Source organism: Amblyraja radiata, chromosome 1 (genome assembly GCF_010909765.2).
Source record: "Amblyraja radiata isolate CabotCenter1 chromosome 1, sAmbRad1.1.pri, whole genome shotgun sequence".
Taxonomy (NCBI): domain Eukaryota; kingdom Metazoa; phylum Chordata; class Chondrichthyes; order Rajiformes; family Rajidae; genus Amblyraja; species Amblyraja radiata.
Window position 1 is genome coordinate 90476391 of NC_045956.1, and position 19822 is coordinate 90496212.

General features: G+C 41.0%; 1 protein-coding gene across 1 annotated transcript; it reads left to right on the top strand.

Moving 5' to 3' along the window:
* The first annotated feature begins 2819 nt into the window (after positions 1 to 2819).
* LOC116973226 (sodium-dependent phosphate transport protein 2B-like) lies at positions 2820 to 17338 on the top strand. The gene is made up of 12 exons (XM_033021137.1): positions 2820 to 2904; positions 4209 to 4337; positions 4448 to 4576; positions 4859 to 5002; positions 5176 to 5287; positions 7072 to 7267; positions 10416 to 10511; positions 12432 to 12552; positions 12999 to 13166; positions 14203 to 14319; positions 14431 to 14555; positions 16537 to 17338. The coding sequence occupies exons 1-12, from the start codon at positions 2820 to 2822 to the stop codon at positions 17104 to 17106; spliced, it is 1992 nt and encodes a 663-aa protein (XP_032877028.1). The 3' UTR covers positions 17107 to 17338.
* Positions 17339 to 19822: the final 2484 nt, after the last annotated feature.

Below are 19822 nucleotides of genomic sequence, written 5' to 3' on the forward strand. Positions count from 1 at the left end.
AAGCATGACAGGATACTTATTTTATTGGCAGGCCTCGCAAAAAGAATTAGAACATCACCCAGGCACTGTATAAATTATCAGTAAAGCAAACAGTTCTAGCTACCAGGTTACAGGTTGTAATTGCATGGCAGAGATTGCAGATGAGATTTACAATTATATTGTCAGAGCTGGAGATTTTTAGATATGAAGTAAAATCAATCTAGGCTGGGATTGTTGCCTTGGAACAAAGCCCTTGAAAGGGTAATGTAATTGAGGTGTTTAACATTATGAGAGGCCAGGATAGGACGAATGTGATAAGATTAGTTTTTGAGGAGATGATGATGGTGGTTGGTGAGGGTAAGGCAGTGAATGTTATGTACATGGATTTTAGTAAGGCATTTGATAAAGTCCCTATGGTAAACTAATCCAGAAGATTAGGATGCATGGGATCAATGGTGATTTAAATTTGAAAAAAAGACACAAAGTCTGGAGTATCACAGCGGGTCAGGCATCATCTCTGGAGAAAATGGATAGGTGACATTTCCTGTGGGGTCCCTAGGAGAAGGGTCATCGTGTTGACCCCAACATCTCCCACCAGATGCGCCTAGAAAGCATTTTATCAAGATGCATCAAAACGTTGTTTGGGAACAGCTCCATCCAAGACCGCAAGAATTTGCAGAGAATTGTGGACGTCGCCCAGACTATCACACAAACCAAACTCCATTCCATTGACTCCCATTTATTCCTCACGTTGCCTTGGCAAGGTCACCAGCCTAATCAAGGATGGGTCGCACCCTGGCCAATCCCTCTTCTCCCATCTCCTATCGGGCAAAAGGTATAGAAGTGTGAAAATGCACACCTCCAGATTCAGGAACAGTTTCTTCCCAGCTGTTATCAGGCAACTGAACCATCTTACCACAAAAGCAGTCCTGAACTACTATCTACCTTATTGGAGACCATCAGACTATCTTTGATCGGATTTTAATGGCTTTATCTAGCACTAAACATTGTACACATTATTCCCTTTATCAGGTATCTGTACACTGTGAATGGCTCAATTGTAATCACGTATGGTCTTTCCGCTGACTGGTTAGCATGCAACAACATCTTTTCACTGTGCCTCGACAATAAACCAAACTAAACAAAATCTACCCATGTTCTCCCGAGATGCTGCCTAATTCGCTGAGTCACTCCCACACTTGGTGGGGTTTTTTTAACCAGCAACTGCAGTTCCTTATGTCTACCTGGATTATTTTCCCTGGAGCGTCAGAGGTTGACGGGAGAGCTGATATAAAATTATGGGATAGGGCATATAAATTTACTGATAGGGCAAATGGTCAGAACCTTTTTCCCAGGATGGGAATTGTTAAAAACTACAGGGCATAACCTTAAGGTGAGAGTGGCAGCACTTAGAGCAAGGTAGACACAACATGCTGGAATAACTCAGCGGCACAGGCAGCATCTCTGGAGAGAGGGAATTTGTGACGTTTCGGGCCAAGACCCTTCTTCAGACTGTTTCATTACATTACAGACATGTTGCAGACAGAAGTTTGAGGGCAAGTTTTTTGCAGAGACTGGTAGGTGCCTGGATTAAGTTGACAGGGTTGGTGGTGGAAGCAAAAACAATAATGACATTTAAGAGGCTTTCAGATAGGCACATGGATATGTAGAGAATAGAGGGGTATGGATCACATGAAGGTGAAGGAGATTAGTTTAACTAGGAATCATGTTTAGCACAGACATAGTGGGCCAAGGGGCCTGTTCCTGTGTTGTATTGTTCTATGAATGGGAAGGACATATTATTCTCAGTGGATAGGTCAATAAATTGGGGACATAGAGTAAAGAAGGACCAGAGGGCAGGTCAGTAAAGAATTGATCAGCTACAGGATGGCATGGGTCTGGACCGCACTGCCCGAAAGATTACTGAAGACAGAATCCTTCAGGGTATTTAAGAAGTACTCAGATGAGCACTTGCTGTACCACTGTACACAGTGCAATGGATGAGGAATAGGAAGTTTTAAAGCAATAATGGACAGGTCTTGACAAAATCTCCTTCTTCTGTGCCATTAATTTCTGCCTTCCTAACTTTCTAACTCTATCCAAAACATAGATAACCTATGGAAGTTTTAACTTTGGATCTGCATCTGACAGGTGGACAGATCTGATTGTGAAACTAAGAAGAAATCACTTTTGTTAATAAGTTATAGCTATCTTGAAGAGTTGCATAGATTTAAGTGTAAGCCGACCTGGCGCTATCTCCAAAGCAATATACTTGCTATATTTCAGTTTGCAGGTTAGGTTAAAAGGCCAGTCAGGTAATTCTTCAGAAAGTACATCACATGATTCGTCGTCATTCTGTTCGTTCCCTCGCAAACTATATATAAACTGTGCCCAGGGTGCGAGGGAAAGATCTCATAACCAATATTGAAGGATTTTCTTTAACTTCTGCCAGCAAGAATCGGTGAGCAGACGATTTAACCGACAGACCCCACGGAATTGACACTTAATAGTTTACTATTTATCAATTTAAAATAACTTTATTTTACTATTTTGCTTTCAAACTCATTCGTTTTTTTAAAATCATTTTAATATATTAGATAGAGCGCGTTCAAAGCTCTTGTGTCTTTGTGCTGTCGTTGACTTTCAAATGCGAGTTATCTTCTCCCTTGACTTTCCTTGCCTATTCTATTGAGCAGAAAGTTATTGCGGAGTTTCTCGCGGGGTGAATATTATCTGAGAGAATTTGCAGGAATAGAAGGGAAAAGCGGGCTAATATTAAATTCCAACAGGCTCCGTCTGGAATCGAACTAACATCTGACCACTGCTCCTTGCAGGCGACCATGGAGTCACAGGCTGGGCTGGAGGGCTCGCAGGGCAGTACAGAGACCGCGGAGCCCGACGATGACTGCAAGCCGAGGATGAACGGTGAGTCGGGGCTCCACGCACCCACCAGCTCCTTATGGAAAACACTGAACGCTGGAGGGGCCAGTCAGCATCTGTGGAGGAATCGACAGACGATGCTTCGCGGCGTCCGGACCCCCCCCCCCCGTTCTTCACAACGATGGAGAGTGGGAGATGTGGGAGGGGGTGGGGGTAGAACGGACTGGGTGGATGAGCGGAGAAAGGTGGTAAAGAGAGATAGAGGCAGGCAAAGCTTGTCAAGTGACAGATGGATACAGGTGAGTGGGGTTAAATTGGTAGATGCGTGGACAAAGGCTGGAGATGGAAAAAGGGGTGTAAGACAGGGAGTGAAATGTATAGCCATGGGGTGGATATGGGTTGGAATGGATAGCAGAAGGAAAAGAGAGGAAATAAAATGGAGATATGAGACTTTTGGAAGGAGGAGAATGAAGCAGGACTGGGGTGGGATTGGGGGAGAGTGGTTCATGGGGCATATTGGTGTGGGAATGGGTTGGGGGGGGGGGGGGAGAGAGTAGGGGGTATAATTTATCGTTGGGGAATCCGACATTCATACCTTTGGATTGTAAACTGCCCAAGCGGAATATGAGGTGAGGTTCCTCCAGTTTGCTTGTGGGCTCACTCTGGCAACGGAGGAGGCCAAGAACAGAAACGTTGGTTTGAGAATGGGAAAGGGAAGTTACAATGGTTAGTTAGAGCGGGAGATCTGGCAATACGCGGCAAACAGAGCGCAAGTGTTCGGCACAATGGGCGTCTAGTCTATACTTGATCTCGTCGATATAAAGGGGGCCACGTTATACATTGGGAGCACCGAATTAAGTAGATGAGATTTGAAGAGGTGAACCTCTGTCTCACCTGGAAACACAGCTGTGATCCCGGGATGGAACTGAGAAAGGGCGTGTCGGGTAAGCTGTTACATCTGCAATTGCAGGAAAATGTACCTGGGTGGGAAGGGATGAATGGATCCCTCCACAACTCCTTGGTTTGCTCATCCCTCCCAAAAGGGTCCAGTATGGGTTGGGTGGGAAGGGATGAATGGATCCCTCCACAACTCCTTGGTTTGCTCATCCCTCCCGACCTCCCTTTTCCAGTTTTCTCCCCCGCCCCCACCTCGGTCAAAAGGGTCCAGACCCGAAAGGTCATCTATCAATTCCCTCCAGAGATGGTGCCTGACCCGCTGAGTTCCTCCAGTACTTCATGTTTTGATTTTAAAAATCAGCACCTGCAGTTTCTTGTGTATCCAGATCTTTATGTTGTGACCACTTCGTGCTGGTATTGACTCTTTCACTCATCAATCTTTGATCTTCTAGGAATCGGAGAGACCACCGTGAATGAACCTACTTTGCACCCTGCTAATTCTACCATAACCCTGACGGAGAATGAGCCTGAGGATCCCTGGGCACTGCCTAAACTCGAGGCTACCGGCGTCAAGTGGTCAGGTATTTATCTGTCCCTCTACAATGCCCAGCCAATGTCCGCCTTTGTTCTCTGGCAGAAAACACTGATCGCTGACTAGTCAAACCCTTTAAATAATCATTCTCGTTGACAGAACTGAACACTAAGATGAGGGTGTTTCGAGTGCTGAGCACAGTGTTGAAGATCGCTTCACTGTTTGGATTTCTTTACCTCTTCGTCTGCTCGCTGGACATCCTCAGCTCGGCCTTCCAACTTGTTGGAGGTGAGATATCTGGGGTTCTTGACTGAACATTTTATGCCCTGTTATCGAATCAGAACCAGGGGTAGGAAATGGGTAATGACAGGCGAGAAACAGGCTCAGCTTTGCATGGTAGGTTAGGAGAGAAACACTTTGCAGATTGGGCTTCCCATGTTAGCAGGGCACTTGTTGCTCGTCCACACGGGCACAGGGTCGGAAGGTGCTCCCTCTCATCTGAACTTACAGCTTCACGAAAGAATGGTCTGCATTTTGTTTTAATGTCTGTTGCTATTTGCTGCTCTGCAGGTAAAGCCGCGGGAGATATTTTCAAAGATAACGCGGTTCTGTCAAATCCTGTGGCCGGCCTGGTGATCGGCATCTTGGTCACAGTTCTGGTTCAAAGCTCCAGCACATCGTCTTCTATCGTGGTCAGCATGGTGTCCTCTGGCTGTGAGTATACTGTGTTCTCAGATCCATCACACTGGCGCAGAGTTTGTTGTTTGAAAAAACAATTTTAATGTTGGAGAGGTGTGGCAGCGACAGACACCTTCCAACTTTCAATCTCCCGCTCATCTCACTTTCCCTATTTACTCCCCCCCCCCCCCCCCCCCCCCCCCCCTCAGTGTTAGGAGTGCGATCAGCCATTCCTGTGATAATGGGAACCAACATCGGTACCTCGGTGACCAACACCATCGTGGCTCTGATGCAATCTGGAGACCGAACTGAATTCAGAAGGTACGCCTTCCCCGGGTGGACTCTTGTTTTTAAGTTCTGAGCTAACAGCATCCGAACAAAGCAGTTTAGGAGGGGAGGGGAGGGGAGGAAAAGACAGAAGTCCTATTCTTTTAGGCAGGCAGTCCACGAATGTATCGCTTTTTGTTTTGTACGACCGTTGGGAAGTTCACTGCCCAAAGAGGCTGGTAAAGAATGTGCAGATTAGATTTATACAGATAGTTTTAAAGTGATTGATCTTGAAGGAGGAGAGAAAGTAGAAACTAATTGGCATATTTGTAAAGAGGCTGGAGTCTACCTGAGATGTGGACTGTAGCAGGCCAATTTGAGAAGGCTGTTCAGTATTAAACTGGGGCGTTGTGCAGATTTACCAGAATGAAACCAAAGATGAACTAACCTACAGTTGTGCAAGGAAATTGGAGTTCTCCTTTGAGCCGTGACATGATAATGGTGTTTCAAATTACATGTGATTTTGATTAACTAAATCAGGGGAAACTGGCTCCCTTGGCAGAAGGATTGGTGAATAGAGGTGCTTCACAAGAGAAAACAAGAAAGAAAAAGTAATGCACATTACTATTCAAGGAAAAAGGAGGGAATTTATGCTTGGACTCAGAGGATGTAGGCGTGATACCAAACAAGTACCTTGCATCAGTTTTCATTAATGAGAAGGGCAAAGAGGATAGTGAGATCAGAGTGGTGGTGGGGCTCTTGTGGGTCATTAAGGTGGCAACTCCCAGGACCTCATAGTCTATGCCAGGTTATTGAGGAGATTGCTGGGGTCTTGATGAAGACCTTTCCTCCCAAACACAGGCAAGATCAGGTAGGCTAAGGCGGACTGAGCGGAGGTGTTCAGCGAAACGATCGCCGAGCCTGTGCTTGGTCTTGCCGATGTAGAAAAGTTGACACCTGGATACAGTAGATGAGTTTGGAGGAGGTGCAAGTGAACCTCTGCCTCACCTGGAAAGACTGGGTCTTTGGATGGAGTCGAGAGGGGGGGGGGGGGGGGTAAAGGTACAGGTGTTGCATCTCCTGCGGTTGCTGGGGAAAGAACCTGGGGAGGGGGTGGTTTGGATGGGAAGGGTTGAGTTGACCAGAGTTTTGGGGGGGAACGGTCTCTGCAGAAAGCAGAAAGGGGTGGAGATGGGAAGATGAGGCCAGTATTGCGATCCCGTTGGAGGAGGCAAAAATGTTGGAAGATTATATGCTGTATGCGATGGCTGATGGGGTGGAAGGTGAGGACAAGGAGGCCTCTGTCCTTGTTAAGAATGGGGGGAGGGGGAGTAAGAGCGAGCTGCAGGATATCGAGGAGACCCTAGTGAGAGTCTCATCTATAATGGAAGAGGGGAACCCCCGTTTCCTAAAGAATGAGGACATCTCCGATGCCCTGGTATGGTACACCTCATCCTGGGCGCAGATGCGGCGTAGACGGAGGAATTGGGAGTAGGGGATAGAAACTTTACAGGAAGCAGGGTGGGAAGAAGTGTAATCAAGATAGCTATGGGAGTCAGTAGGTTTGCAGTAGATGTCGGTTACCTGTGATGGAGACGGTGAGATCTAGAAATGTCAGAGATGGTCCAAGTGAATAGAATAGAAGTACATAAGATTGAGAGGCATAGATAGGCTAGACAGTCAGAACCTTTTCACAGGATGGTCAAGTTTAAAAGAGATGTGCAGGGCAGGTTTCATTGCACAGAGAATGGTGGGGGCCTGGGTTGTGATGCCAGGGTCAACCTTGTCAAAAATGATTAAGATTGTGAATGTGCTAATCATATTTATTTCCTTCCTAGAGCCTTTGCAGGTGCAACTGTACATGATTTCTTTAATTGGCTCTCGGTGCTAATCCTACTGCCGATAGAAGCAGCCTCTGGCTATCTATACTATCTCACTGAAATTATTGTCAAGTCATTTGATATCCAGAGTGGTGAAGATGCTCCAGATATGTTAAAAGTTATTACAAATCCCCTCACAAAACTTATTGTGCAGGTAAGCCATGTGCTGTGGATTCATATTAAACCAGCACAGATTGTTTACTTTCATTCTCTGTGGACAGGTGCCGTGGGGAGAAACACTGAGTATCTAACTGCCAGCGAGCTCTCCAGAACCTTGTGGTGTGTCAGAGAGTCAAGCGCAAGACAGTGGCTGCCGAGCCTCAGTTCTGTGCTGGCCACAAATATGGAGGGATATTTTGGGTGCTGCTGATACCCTGGAGATCTTGAACCAAAGGTCTGGTTGGGAAAAGTTTGCACCTTAATTACTTGACTTCCAACTTCTCTCCAGACTTCAACCAGACCTCTTTCCTTTCTCCCTTCACCTCTTCAAACCCAAGGATCCCAGTGTAAACCCTAACTATATCATTTATAGAGTAAGAAGACTGGGGTAGCTCAGTGGACCAGGAGAAGCATCTCAGGAGAAGATGGATAGTCTTCAGTCTGAAGAAGGGCCCTGTCTTGAAATGTTGCCAATCCATGTTATCATGTGATGCTGCCTGATCCACTGACTTACTCCAGTACTCTGTCTTCTTTTGTAAACCAGCATCGGCACTTCCTTGTTTCTTCGTTTCAGGGGAATATTGGTGTAACTACGGTGGGTAAGTCATAAATGTCCACTCATCTCATATCCCCTGAGTGGGCCTGATTTAACAGGACACCATCTATACTTTCCATGACACCCGCTATGATGATGAAGAATTCACACTAATATTATCAAATAAAACTATGAAAATATTTTTATTGGAGAAGCAAAGAACTGCAGATGCTGATTAATTCACGAATGGACGCAAAGTATTGGAGTAACTCGAAACGTCACCTATCCATGTTCTCCATAGATGCTGCCTGACCTGCTGAGTTACTCCAGCATTTTGTGTCCTTTTAAACAATTTTCTTCCTACTTTATCGCCTCCATAGGTTCCTACAGGTTACAGCACACAAGGTGTGAAATAGTTATTGTGCAACTGAATCTAATAAAGAATATTAGTGAAAGTTATCAATTATTTGATGGATAAATCATAATGCTTTATATCATTAAGATAAATAAGATCACTCCAAGGATCAGGTTTAGCGTGTAATTTAAAATTCTATAGTTTCCAACTGTGTTATTGGGACAAGCATTTTATTGGGCAGACGCTGTAGTTTAGCGCTGAAAGAGCGTTGTATTGAGATTTGGGCCACTTCTGGATGAGTGTTTAAACTGAACTTCCTTTATAAATACATGGTTAATTTATACAGTTAATTGTCATCATACTGTCCATTAGAATTTTTGAAGAAATTCATAAAATCTGTAAAAACAAAAAGGAAACTTTTTGATTCCCCGCATCGCAGTGTCGTTGAACTGATAGTCCGATTGAGTAGGACAAATATTTCCAGCATGAACTTGGGCAGAGGAGATATATCAAGAGGCAGCTTTATGAGTTATATTGTTTTTTTGTGAGGAATAAAAGTTTCTCTTTGACTTAACTCTGTGAAAGAAATTGTATACTATACTATACAATTTGGAGATTAAGTGAGGAATAGTTCAACATTTGCATCAGTTCCTTCTTACTTTTACACAAAAAGAGGCCATCCAATTCATTGGGTCCATGTTACCTCCCAGAAGAATAATCCCATTAGTACCATTGCCCCTCTACTGATTTCCCTGTAGCCCTGTACCTTATCCTTTCTCACTTGCCCATTGACTCCTCCTTGATTCCTTTTGCTATTGACAGGGTAATTCACAACAGCTACTCAACTTCTCAGTACATATAGGGAATGTGGGGTGGAACCAAAGCACCCAGCAGAAATCCACACAGTTACATGCAGCGACACAACCACAGATATATCAGGGTCTCTGGACCTGTGAAGCAGTCATGTTAACTGACAGTTAATGTTGCTGCCTCACCGTTTCACTGACCTGGGGTCCAGATCTTGTGTGCGGTCTGTATACAGTTTGCATGTTTTCACTGTTACGAGATGAGATTCTACAGGGTGCTCTAGATTATTCCATTATCCCAAACACATGATGGAGAGTTAATTACCTACTGCAATCTACACCTTTAGTGCATGTAATTGGCAAAGCAATCAAAGGGAAGTGGCGGTCATATATGTGAGGATACATCACATGGCAGCAAGGACAAACAGGAGGAGGGTCAGGGGAGTGATGGGATTATTCTGTTGACATGAATATGATGGGTTAAGTGACTTCCTTCTGTGTAGTACTGCAAAACTTCATTGTTTCACAATTAGGCGTTATTATTCCAGTATTGCATCATTTTATTTTATGCAGAATGCATTCTTCTGCATGTTGAGCATATTTTGAACTGCAGTCATTTCGCTACTGCAATTATAATTGTTCACTCTGAAAGCAGAATATTTGCATATTAACACCATCATGAAATCTGGAATGCTGATTTATTAATTTAAATTGTTATTCTTCCTTATCCTCTGTCAACATTTTGAATGGAAACCATGATAGATTGGAGTTTATAGTGAAAAGTTGGATATGGTTGTTGTCATGGTTATATTTTTCAATTATTCTCCCTAAAATTCTCACCTTCTATACCCCTGCCCCCACATCCCTAACTCTTGCTCTAAACCAACATTAAACCTTCGGCAACCTGAACTGCTATCTCTTTACTATCTCAGAGTCTTGATCCAATCCTACTTGATAATGGTCCTTGGAAGGATATTGAGATTTTGTTTTTCACTACACCCAATACAGTATGCAAATACATGGCAGTAAATATGGGAACATGAGTTCAAATTCCACAATGGAATTGTAATTCAGCTTTGAAATTAAAAAATGATATTTGTAAAAGTCAACTTGAAGCTGTTGAACCTCTGTCAATGCTTGCCTACATTAAGTGTGTGTCTTGGGGATAAAGGCCTGAAGTCCTTACCTCACCTGACTCTTTTGTCAGACTAACAAGGGTGCCTTCTTACGAGGCTTATTAAGTACTCCAACTATAAAAAAACTGCAGGAAAACACCAAAAGATCTGCAAATAAGCTTTGTCCATGAATAACCAACAATGAGCTTTGTCAGTCTGTGTCCCAAGGCCTGTGTTCATTTCCCTAAAGCATGAATTCCATATTCAGTGAAAAATCGATGACTTGGTATTTTCTGACATGTCTAAATCATAAAATAATTACTTCATTTCAGTTGGACAAATCTGTAATAAATGATATAGCAACGGGAAATCCAGCAGCAGCAAACCGAAGCCTCATCAAAGAATGGTGCAAGACCACAAATGAAATGGCAAGTGAACAAAAAATGTAGTTACCTCATGCCAACTTTGTCAGTCTGGTTCAGTGACTGCTTATATATGATACATGATCATGAAAATGGGCACAATTTGTTATTGAATAATAGTCGAGTGGTATAAGCAAACCATAGAAACTTTTAAAAGCTGCCACCTTTGTTACTGTGGCCCAGATACAATTTGTGGAATCTCTGTGTGAGAGAGAAATTTTGGGCTCTCTTTGTTTTTTTCTGGCAAGAAGATTCTGACAGGAGAAGGGTTTTGGGTGACAGGAAGGAGAGATGTGATATATTTTGTTGGAAGGTTAGGGGTGTGATGTCTTTTTGGGTGACAGAACTCCTCCAGAAACCAAGCTGCCTCTGCTCAGGCCAAGACACAGTCACAGTGGAGGAGTGTTTGATACACAATAGTTGTATTTGAGCTTGCAATATTAAATCTAATAACAAGTGACGCAAGTCCTTTGAAAAGTCCTTTCAAAAACTTTGGTAACTTTAACCAGTGTACCTTTGCCAATTGCTTGCCTTCCTCCAATGTAGCTGCTGAGTAGTTGCTTTCAAATTCCAGTGCCCAGTCAGAATGGGAGTGCTGTAGCATTGGGCTTTAAATACTCTTTCCCTAGAATTGTGCACAGGATTTACATCAGAGTTTACAGAAGACTTGCCCACTGCATTTCCAGCTTTTGGGCAATTTTAACCTATCGCTCCCCCCGCCCCCACCTCCAACTCTACTACCTCCATTTGTTGCTAGTTTGAAAAATATAAATATTGAATGATAGTGGCACTGGATCAGATAGTATTTAAACCTGGTTAAAGGCAGGTGTAATGTCTGTAGGGCTTTTTGTGTTGCGGCCCATACAAACAAGTAAACAACATATCCTGTATAAACAACAGTGACTCTCGGCTAATCAACACTTGTGACTGGGTACCACAAAATACCAGTTATGTACATGCTATAGTTGAGTTCTTCAAGGTACCCAGCCCATAGCTACATGTATGCTATTTGTCTTTTTTTGCTCTATAAAATGCAGCCATTTGCAAACACCGTTTGAGATTGATTTATCTCTTTTATAGTAAATTGTAGCTCTTTTTGAATAAATGCAGGTGGCGATATGTTAGTGTGGACTTATAAGACCATAAGAAGCAGGGAAGAAGTTTGAGCCTGCTCCACCATTCAATATAATTCTGAATGATCCAACACGTTCAGATCCACTTTCCTGCTCTTGCCCCCAGAAGTCTTGATTACCTTATTGATTAAAAATCTTATTTCAGGTTTGAATAAATTCAAGGATTCGGCCTTCACAATGTACTGGAACAAATGCTCAAGGACCATTGAGAGAAAAAATCTACCCTTATCTTAATTGTGGCACCTTCTTATTCAGAGATTCTGCCCTCACATCATGGAGTCACCTGAAAGGGCATTTAATGGATGACAGAGAGACAAAAGTTCTGCAATAATAAGGAGTAATTAAGGAGTGTCAAAATAAATAAATCAACCAATGAAAAAAGTACAGGTTAAAAACTGTGAGGAGGAAGATATTTCGTTCAGACTTCGGTCTGAATGACAATAAAGGCTATCTAAATCTAAATCTAAATAGAAGAAAATAAGATAACAAGATTGAAAATCTGTGCAGATGCTGAGAAAGATATGAATGTTGTTGCTACATATAAATGAATGCCAAAGCAGAAATAAAATAAAAGATTATTATCATGGAAAATTGGCAATAAATATTAATTTAAAGAAAGAGGACTGAAATAGTTCTAAGGTTGATAGAAAAAAAGTACTTTACATGTACTTTAATGTACTTTAATGGTTAGGGAACATCTGGTACTGCCGATGTAATTGTGTAGAGTTTCAGACAGCATTTGCTACGGAAAAGGTGACTGAAAATGATTGAAATGGTTGTTCCTCTCTTGTAGGTTGAAAAAAACGTGACTGTCCCAAATTCACTCAATTGCACATCACCCGAATTTTGTTGGATGGATGGCAATAATACTTTGACTCTGAAAAATATATCAGAAACAATATATATTCAAAAATGTAAGTGAATGTTTCATTTGATTATTTTGATATTATTTAAGAACAAAAGCAAAAAATGAAGAGGTTTTTGTCATGTTTGTATAAATACATGTTTGGCATAGTGAAGAATACTGGTAGATATGAATAAATGAAAGAAGACACTCTTTAAAAATTGTTGAGCTTATATCTCTTCTTTAACTCTCTGTCAACTTTTGGCTTGTTGGCAATTTTTATCTAATTACTTATGTGTGAAGCACATTGAGATGTTTTTATGTGATGTAAATGAAATTGTCTACCCATCCATGTCCCATTATTTGCTAAATATCAAAAACTGTTTCAAAGTATGGATGCTGTACTCTGCGATATAAAACATTATTCCTGAACATAAGGATATTTAGAAGCATTCCAGTATATACATTAGATTAATTAACCAAGATGTTGCTTCTGGTTTACCTTTTTGATTTTAGGTCACCATTTATTTGTGAATACCACCATATCAGATTTAGGAGTTGGCCTCATCCTTCTTGCAGGCTCCTTGTTTATTCTGTGCAGCTGCTTGATATTCATTGTCAAACTTCTCAACTCCATGTTAAAAGGACAGGTCGCCACTGTTATCAAAAAAATTATTAATACAGGTAAACGGAAAAAATAAACTTTAAATATCTAGGATAAAATGTATATTTTTCTTCGCACTTCACCTGCATACTATATAGTTCGTGATTACTTTTTGGCTCTTTTCATTTGGTGCTATTCTGGATCTACTCTTCCTTATCTTAAATAATTTATTATATTTTGCACTGTGAGACATTTGGACATTGAAGATTGTGAACTGTAAACACTTCTGGGCATTCTAGGTATTTATCAACCGGAGTTATTCTTTTTGAGATTATTAAAATATGTTTTAAAATACAAATGTATTTAAAAATCTATAAGAAGCTGCAGAAATGTGAATCTTTTTAGTTTGGGCATTAATATAGTGGAGTGAATTCCTGCAATTTACAATTCCTGATTGTAGTCCGCCACTGAAATCAATGAAATAAAAGGAGTATAAATGTTAAACATTCTTAGACTATGCCCTCGGACAACAATACTCTCTTCTAGGTTACTGCCAGGGCAAAGATGGTTGAAAGTTATCTCAATTGATATTGTGATTTTTAAAAATTTGATGTAACACATATGCTGTAAAATTCCAATGTAAAAAGAGATTATTGTTAAAATAATGGCATGTTAAATAGAGACACTATTGGGTTTTACAATAGTTTTAGATATATTGTTTCCTTCATGTAAGATATAAATATATTTTACAATCTTGGATCAATACAATTTTATTGTATCCCTTTCAAACATATTGCAAAAAATGTACAATAAATAGGAAGGATCTGGCAAAGACCATTGTCGTAAAAAGATAAAACTTTTAAAATGTTTTTTAAATATTAAAAAGGAACATTTCAAAGCAGTTGGAGTTGATCTCTATTGTACATTGATGTAATTTAATTGCCATTGTGACCTTTAATCATTTGAATACATGTAACACAATTAATCTGTATGTCAATGTCGAATGTACATGCAATAATATCAAAACATATATTAGTTATTTTACCATAATTTACATGTTGCCATTTCTGACAGGCAAAATAACCCGTATTCAATTAAATCCTAATCTTTTTGCAGATTTCAAATATCCATTTGGTTGGGTGACAGGATATATTGCCATTCTCGTGGGTGCTGGAATGACTTTTATTGTTCAAAGCAGTTCTATTTTCACCTCTGCTCTTACACCATTGGTTGGTAAGTTTTGAGGAAAACATTTATGGGGAAATCAGAGTGGTTAAAATGTTCTAATATTTCCCTTCTTTTGTGTTTTATGTATCATGTTTGTATTTTTTCCCCTCTTGTCAGGAATTGGTGTGATCAGTATTGAGCGAGTCTATCCCCTTACACTGGGTTCCAATCTTGGTACAACCACTACTGCTATTATAGCTGCACTTGCCAGTCCAGGAGAAACCTTAGCTAATTCTTTACAGGTGAGCACAAAAAAACAGTCTGCTTTAGTAATTGTTATTTTATATACTTGGCAGATCGTTCAGTGGTTTAGTCCGACAATCCAGAGGCCTGAATTGATAATCAGAGAACATATCTTTCTCGTAAACATCCTTTACTAAATGTGGCAAATGACAACAATGAACCATTCCAGGATTAGATCCAGTCTTTTGTTCAAATGGGTAATATTTTCCCCATGTGTCATTTTGATCACTGGATTTATTTATCCTTTGCTCTGAGAGTGATTGGCTCAAGAGTGATCAAACGCAATAATCCTGGCAGATGTTTTCACCCCCGACTCTATAATTGCCTGTCAATTGTACCAGATGCAGTTGCCTCTTTCCCAAAGTTAACCAATATTAATCAAGAATATAAATGTTTTTGATTGAAAATTTAGGGAATTTTAACCATCTGATGGGAGAGTTGATAATCATATTTGAGATATGTTGCAAAAGTACTCAGGATGTTTTCAAGTAGGAAAGGGAACAGAGACAATTTACAAGGATGTTGCTTGGACTCGAGGGTCTGAGTTATAAGGAGACGTTGAGTAGGCTGGGACTCTATTCCGAGGAGTGCAGGAAGATGAGGGGTGATTTTATAGAAGTGTATAAAATCATGAGAGGAATAGATCAGGTAGACGCACAGGGTCTCTTGCCCAGAGTAGGGGACCATAGGACATAGGTTTAAGGTGAAGGGGGGAAAGATTTAATAGGTATCTGAGGGGTGCCTTTTTCACACCAAGGGTGGTGGGTGTATGGAACAAGCTGCCACAGGAGGCAGGACTGTTGCAATGTTTAAGACATAATTAGACAGGTTTAGAGGGATATGGGCCAAATGCAGGCAGGTGGAACTAGTATAGATAGGACATGTTGGTCGGTTTGGACAAGTTGGGCTGAAGGGCCTGTTTCCACGCTGCATGACTATGACTCTATGAGGAAGTAAGATGTTTTTGTTTGACATTGGATGGTGGCAAAACCAGAATTATTAGTGACTTTAAAAATACTTCAGAAGGAGAAACTTAAATTTGCAGCTTTGTGGAGAGAGCAGGGAGGTGGTAGTGGGATTGCGAAAATACTTTTTTCAAGAAGGTGTCATTTGGATCATCAGGTTCATACTGGTTCACTTATTTCCCCCCAAAAATCGAGATCACATACAACGATTTAAAACCCCTTGATTTCCTTCAGCCACATTTACCATTATTAATTTTCCCACAACTAGCATGTCTTTGGGAAGTGGGGTGGAACAGGGGTACCCAGGGAAAACAACACAGTCAGAGAGGAAATGTGCAAACTCCATCACCAAAGGTCAGAATTTAACCCAAATCGCTAGAGCTGGAAGACTGGTCTCTACCTACAGCACCACTGCACTGTACAGGTTATGATGTGTAGCAAGAAATGAAGTCAAAGATCTTTTAGTTCTATGTTGCTGAAACTCATAACTCATCAAAACATCCAATTTGGGGCAACAAATATGGTCTTAATTGTTCTGAAATAAGTAATACTTGACAACTGTAGAGGAAGGACTGAACAATAACATTAATGTGTTCAAAAGGGAACTGCAGATGCTGGAATATCGAAGGTACACAAAATTGCTGGGGAAACTCAGCGGGTGCAGCAGCATCTATGGAGCGAAGGAAATAGGCGACGTTTTGGGCCGAAACCCTTCTTCAGACTGATGGGGGATCCCCCCATCAGTCTGAAGAAGGGTTTCGGCCCGAAACGTTGCCTATTTCCTTCACTCCATAGATGCTGCTGCACCCGCTGAGTTTCCCCAGCAATTTTGAATAACATTAATGGTCATGTTTTGCTGTTATATACATGAATAGCTATCTGAAGTAAGAATCTATATGTACATAATTATTAATAGTTCTCATTATAACAAAAGTAGTCAATATTCAATTATAATTTTTAAATTTTGAAAAATAGACTTTAAATGTATACTAAAAGTTGTTTTTTATTTTTATAGATTGCTTTGTGTCATTTCTTTTTTAATATCTCTGGGATCCTCATTTGGTACCCTCTGCCATTCATGCGCGTGCCCATTCGTCTAGCCAAAGCCTTGGGCACTTATACGGCCAGCTATAGGTGGTTTGCTGTTACCTACTTGATTTTGTGTTTCCTGCTGCTCCCTCTAGTTATATTTGGGCTGTCTGTTGCTGGTTGGCAGGTTCTGACTGGAGTAGGTGTTCCTTTTTTGGTGCTTGTAATTTTTATTATTGTTACCAACGTTATGCAAACAAAATGTCCAAGGTACTTGCCAAAGGTTTTGCAAACATGGAACTTCCTTCCAATTTGGTTTCGTTCTTTAAGACCATGGGACGGAGTGATACAGCATGCTACAATATGTTGTTCCAATCGGTGTTTTCGTAAGTGTGGTTGCTGCAAGAAGAATGATGATGAAAATGTTGATAAAAAGGAAAATCAGGCCAGATCTTTGAAGGCTTATGATAATCCAGTCATTTTAGAGAATGAGAAAAAAGATCTCAAGACATTCCCAGCTTTAAGTGAAACAAGAGTTAATTCAACAGCTATGTAGCATTTGAACCACAGAATTGCTTAAACATGCCTTTGTAAAGTGGTGCAGTATTTTGTAAGGTTTAACCTATATGAGTTCCTATCACTTATGGTATCCTGAATGGTTAGTGCCATTAACAAATTTTGTGCTAGAAGTGATTCCTTCACCAATTTATACTGTTTTGTATTCAATTGTTGCTCTTAAGTGCACACCTTCATTATAGTGTATACTAGACCAAGTGGGACCCATTGGGTCCCGTCCCCCAATGCGCGCGGGGGGGGAGGTGCAGCGTTGGCGTTCACCGCGGGGGGTGAGGGGTGGGCGTGTGCGGGATGCGGGGGCGGGGGGGGGGGGATAGTGGGTTGGGGGTTTGGGGGGGTGGGGGCGATGAGAGTTTCTCCCCCCCCTCCCCCGATCAGCCCTCCCCACTCCCTGCCTTGTGCCAAAACACCAGGATCGTGGGACCAAAATGCAACCAGAACTTGATGAGCAGCCCCTTCAGATATTGGTAGAGGGGCAGGAACCTCGTTACCGTTTTCAATGTCCCATTGTGATGTCATTGTGGCAGTCGGCAGCCAGCTTGAGAGCCCATTGTTACCGTTGGCAACGTCCCATTGTGATGTCATTCTGGCAGTTAGCAGCCAGCTTGAGAGCCCATTGTGATTGGTCCACTGGGAGAGGCATTGTGACATCATCACTGTGAGATGGCTGGAAGCTGTCTGCGAGAAGGGGGTTTTGGCTGTTTTTAAAATTTCAAAGATTAATAACTTTGGAAATATAGGTGGAGATGCGACGGGAAGATGTTTAGCCCCACCAGGGGAAACATGGGAGTAGGATGTGTGAAAATGGGAAGGCTGTGACTTAGCGTTTGGAAGAAGATAGGAATTAACCAGATTGGCACACATACACACAAACAAGACAAATACTTTTTGTTATATAGAGATGAACAAAGATGTGCTAATACAAATTCAAAGTGAAGCTATGAAAAAGACACAACATCTTTATCCCAGGTGTTATTTGTAAAATGTTGACTGGAGTCATTTTATTTAGTGGTTCCTTGCTGGTTTCTATTTAGTGGGGGATTCATCATTTAATGGTGCCAGAAAATTCTCTCCCACTGGTAGAAAATAACTTCAAACTACATTTATTTGGGAAACGTCAGCAGCAGTGCTCCATGTTGACACATTTAGTTCTGTTGGCTACAGTGGAAGCGAATGTGCAGAGGTTGAGTACAACTAGAGGCAGATACTCTTGCACGTCAGCGACCAAAGGTGGATTCCTGCCCCTCAGATTCATCCAGTCACAAGCTTGGGGTTCCAACAATAAATCATTGAAGGTCAAGTTCCAAGTATTCAAGGGTACATTAGTTCTGCTGGATGGTACTAGAATAATAACTCTTGCTTGCAGAGTTCACAATGAACTGTTTTCTTCACTTCCAAGTTTTCACAACCTCAATTATAAAAATAATGAGAAACTATTGTAATCAGTCTGAAACTATTCCATCACTTTTCCAACCAGTGACTTCACTTTTTGAGATTGAACATATTATGATGTCTGCAGAGTTGCATTAATACCTCTCATATGCTACTTTCACAATGTTTGAAAACGGTGATGAGAAAGGGTCATTCAAACAAGGAAGAGACCTCCATAGACCTCATAGTCCTGGCTGAATTTCAGGGTTTCATTGGCCAAAGACCTTTCATTGCCGCTATGAGAACGTAAGGATTTCTTAACAAAGTTATACAGAACTGTGGAATAATCTGTGGGCAAAACCACAACTGACGGGGTGATTCCTCTCTGATGGCAGCTTAGCCCAGAGAGAACAGGAAAGGTTATGATGGCCTTGGAGAGAGTGGTTATTTTTGTTTATGGCAGCAGAACTGGAAATTAGGATTCTATGGTGAAATTATGTACTATATAAAATGTATAATGACAAACTAAATGGGCTCCCCTAAATTGTAAATTTGTCAAGAGACAGTAAAGAGACATATTCAATATTTTATTCTTTTTATAGAATATATAATTTATGTATTGAATGACTAGTTGCCTAACAGCGCTCTAACTTATCAATTTGAACAATGGACATCTGTGTATATTTTGTTACTTATTTTTCTATTGTACTGTAGATTTTAAACAACATTTAATGTGTGATTTGAAATATATATATTGCAAGTACGTTACGGAAAACATTTTTTGCTGTGATTTATTTTACTAACTTGCTTTCATTCATGGGAATGCCACCATTTCTCTGTGTAAGTGCCGATATATTTCCTTGTGGTTATTGGCTGTGCTATGCCAGCTGGGCTGTAGAGATGGTCTTCCTCAGGTTCCCCACATATACACTGGGCAATGACCCTTCACTGATGGGGATTTGAATGGGGATTGCAGGGCTAGTGGGGAAGAATAAGAAGTATAAGTTATGCTACTTTTATAAATTATTTGTGGTAGGTTTAAGAAAAATTATAATTTCAAAAATATTGATCTTTTTCTTTTTAAATAATTAATAGCATAGCATTTTTAATTCTATATTTCACTTTTAAGCTTTCAATTGCTTCTAAATGGCAGTCCTTAGGCACAGTTTCCTGAGAGTATATTAATAAAAACATTGAAATGTTCCTTAATTCAACACCACCTAATAATTTCCTTGCACACAAAAGATCCAGTTTAATATTTAGATCCTTCTCAAAATGCTCTAAGGGTGAGGGGTTTCCTGGCTCTGACAGGCTTCCAGAATAGA

Bases quoted from the DNA above. Each gene is read 5' to 3' on its own strand.
- LOC116973226 (XM_033021137.1), top strand. From the start codon at position 2,820: ATGGAGTCACAGGCTGGGCTGGAGGGCTCGCAGGGCAGTACAGAGACC. The intron at 13,167-14,202 runs GTAAACGGAAAA...ATCTTTTTGCAG, and splicing joins CAAAAAAATTATTAATACAG to ATTTCAAATATCCATTTGGT. The intron at 14,556-16,536 runs GTGAGCACAAAA...TTATTTTTATAG, and splicing joins CCTTAGCTAATTCTTTACAG to ATTGCTTTGTGTCATTTCTT.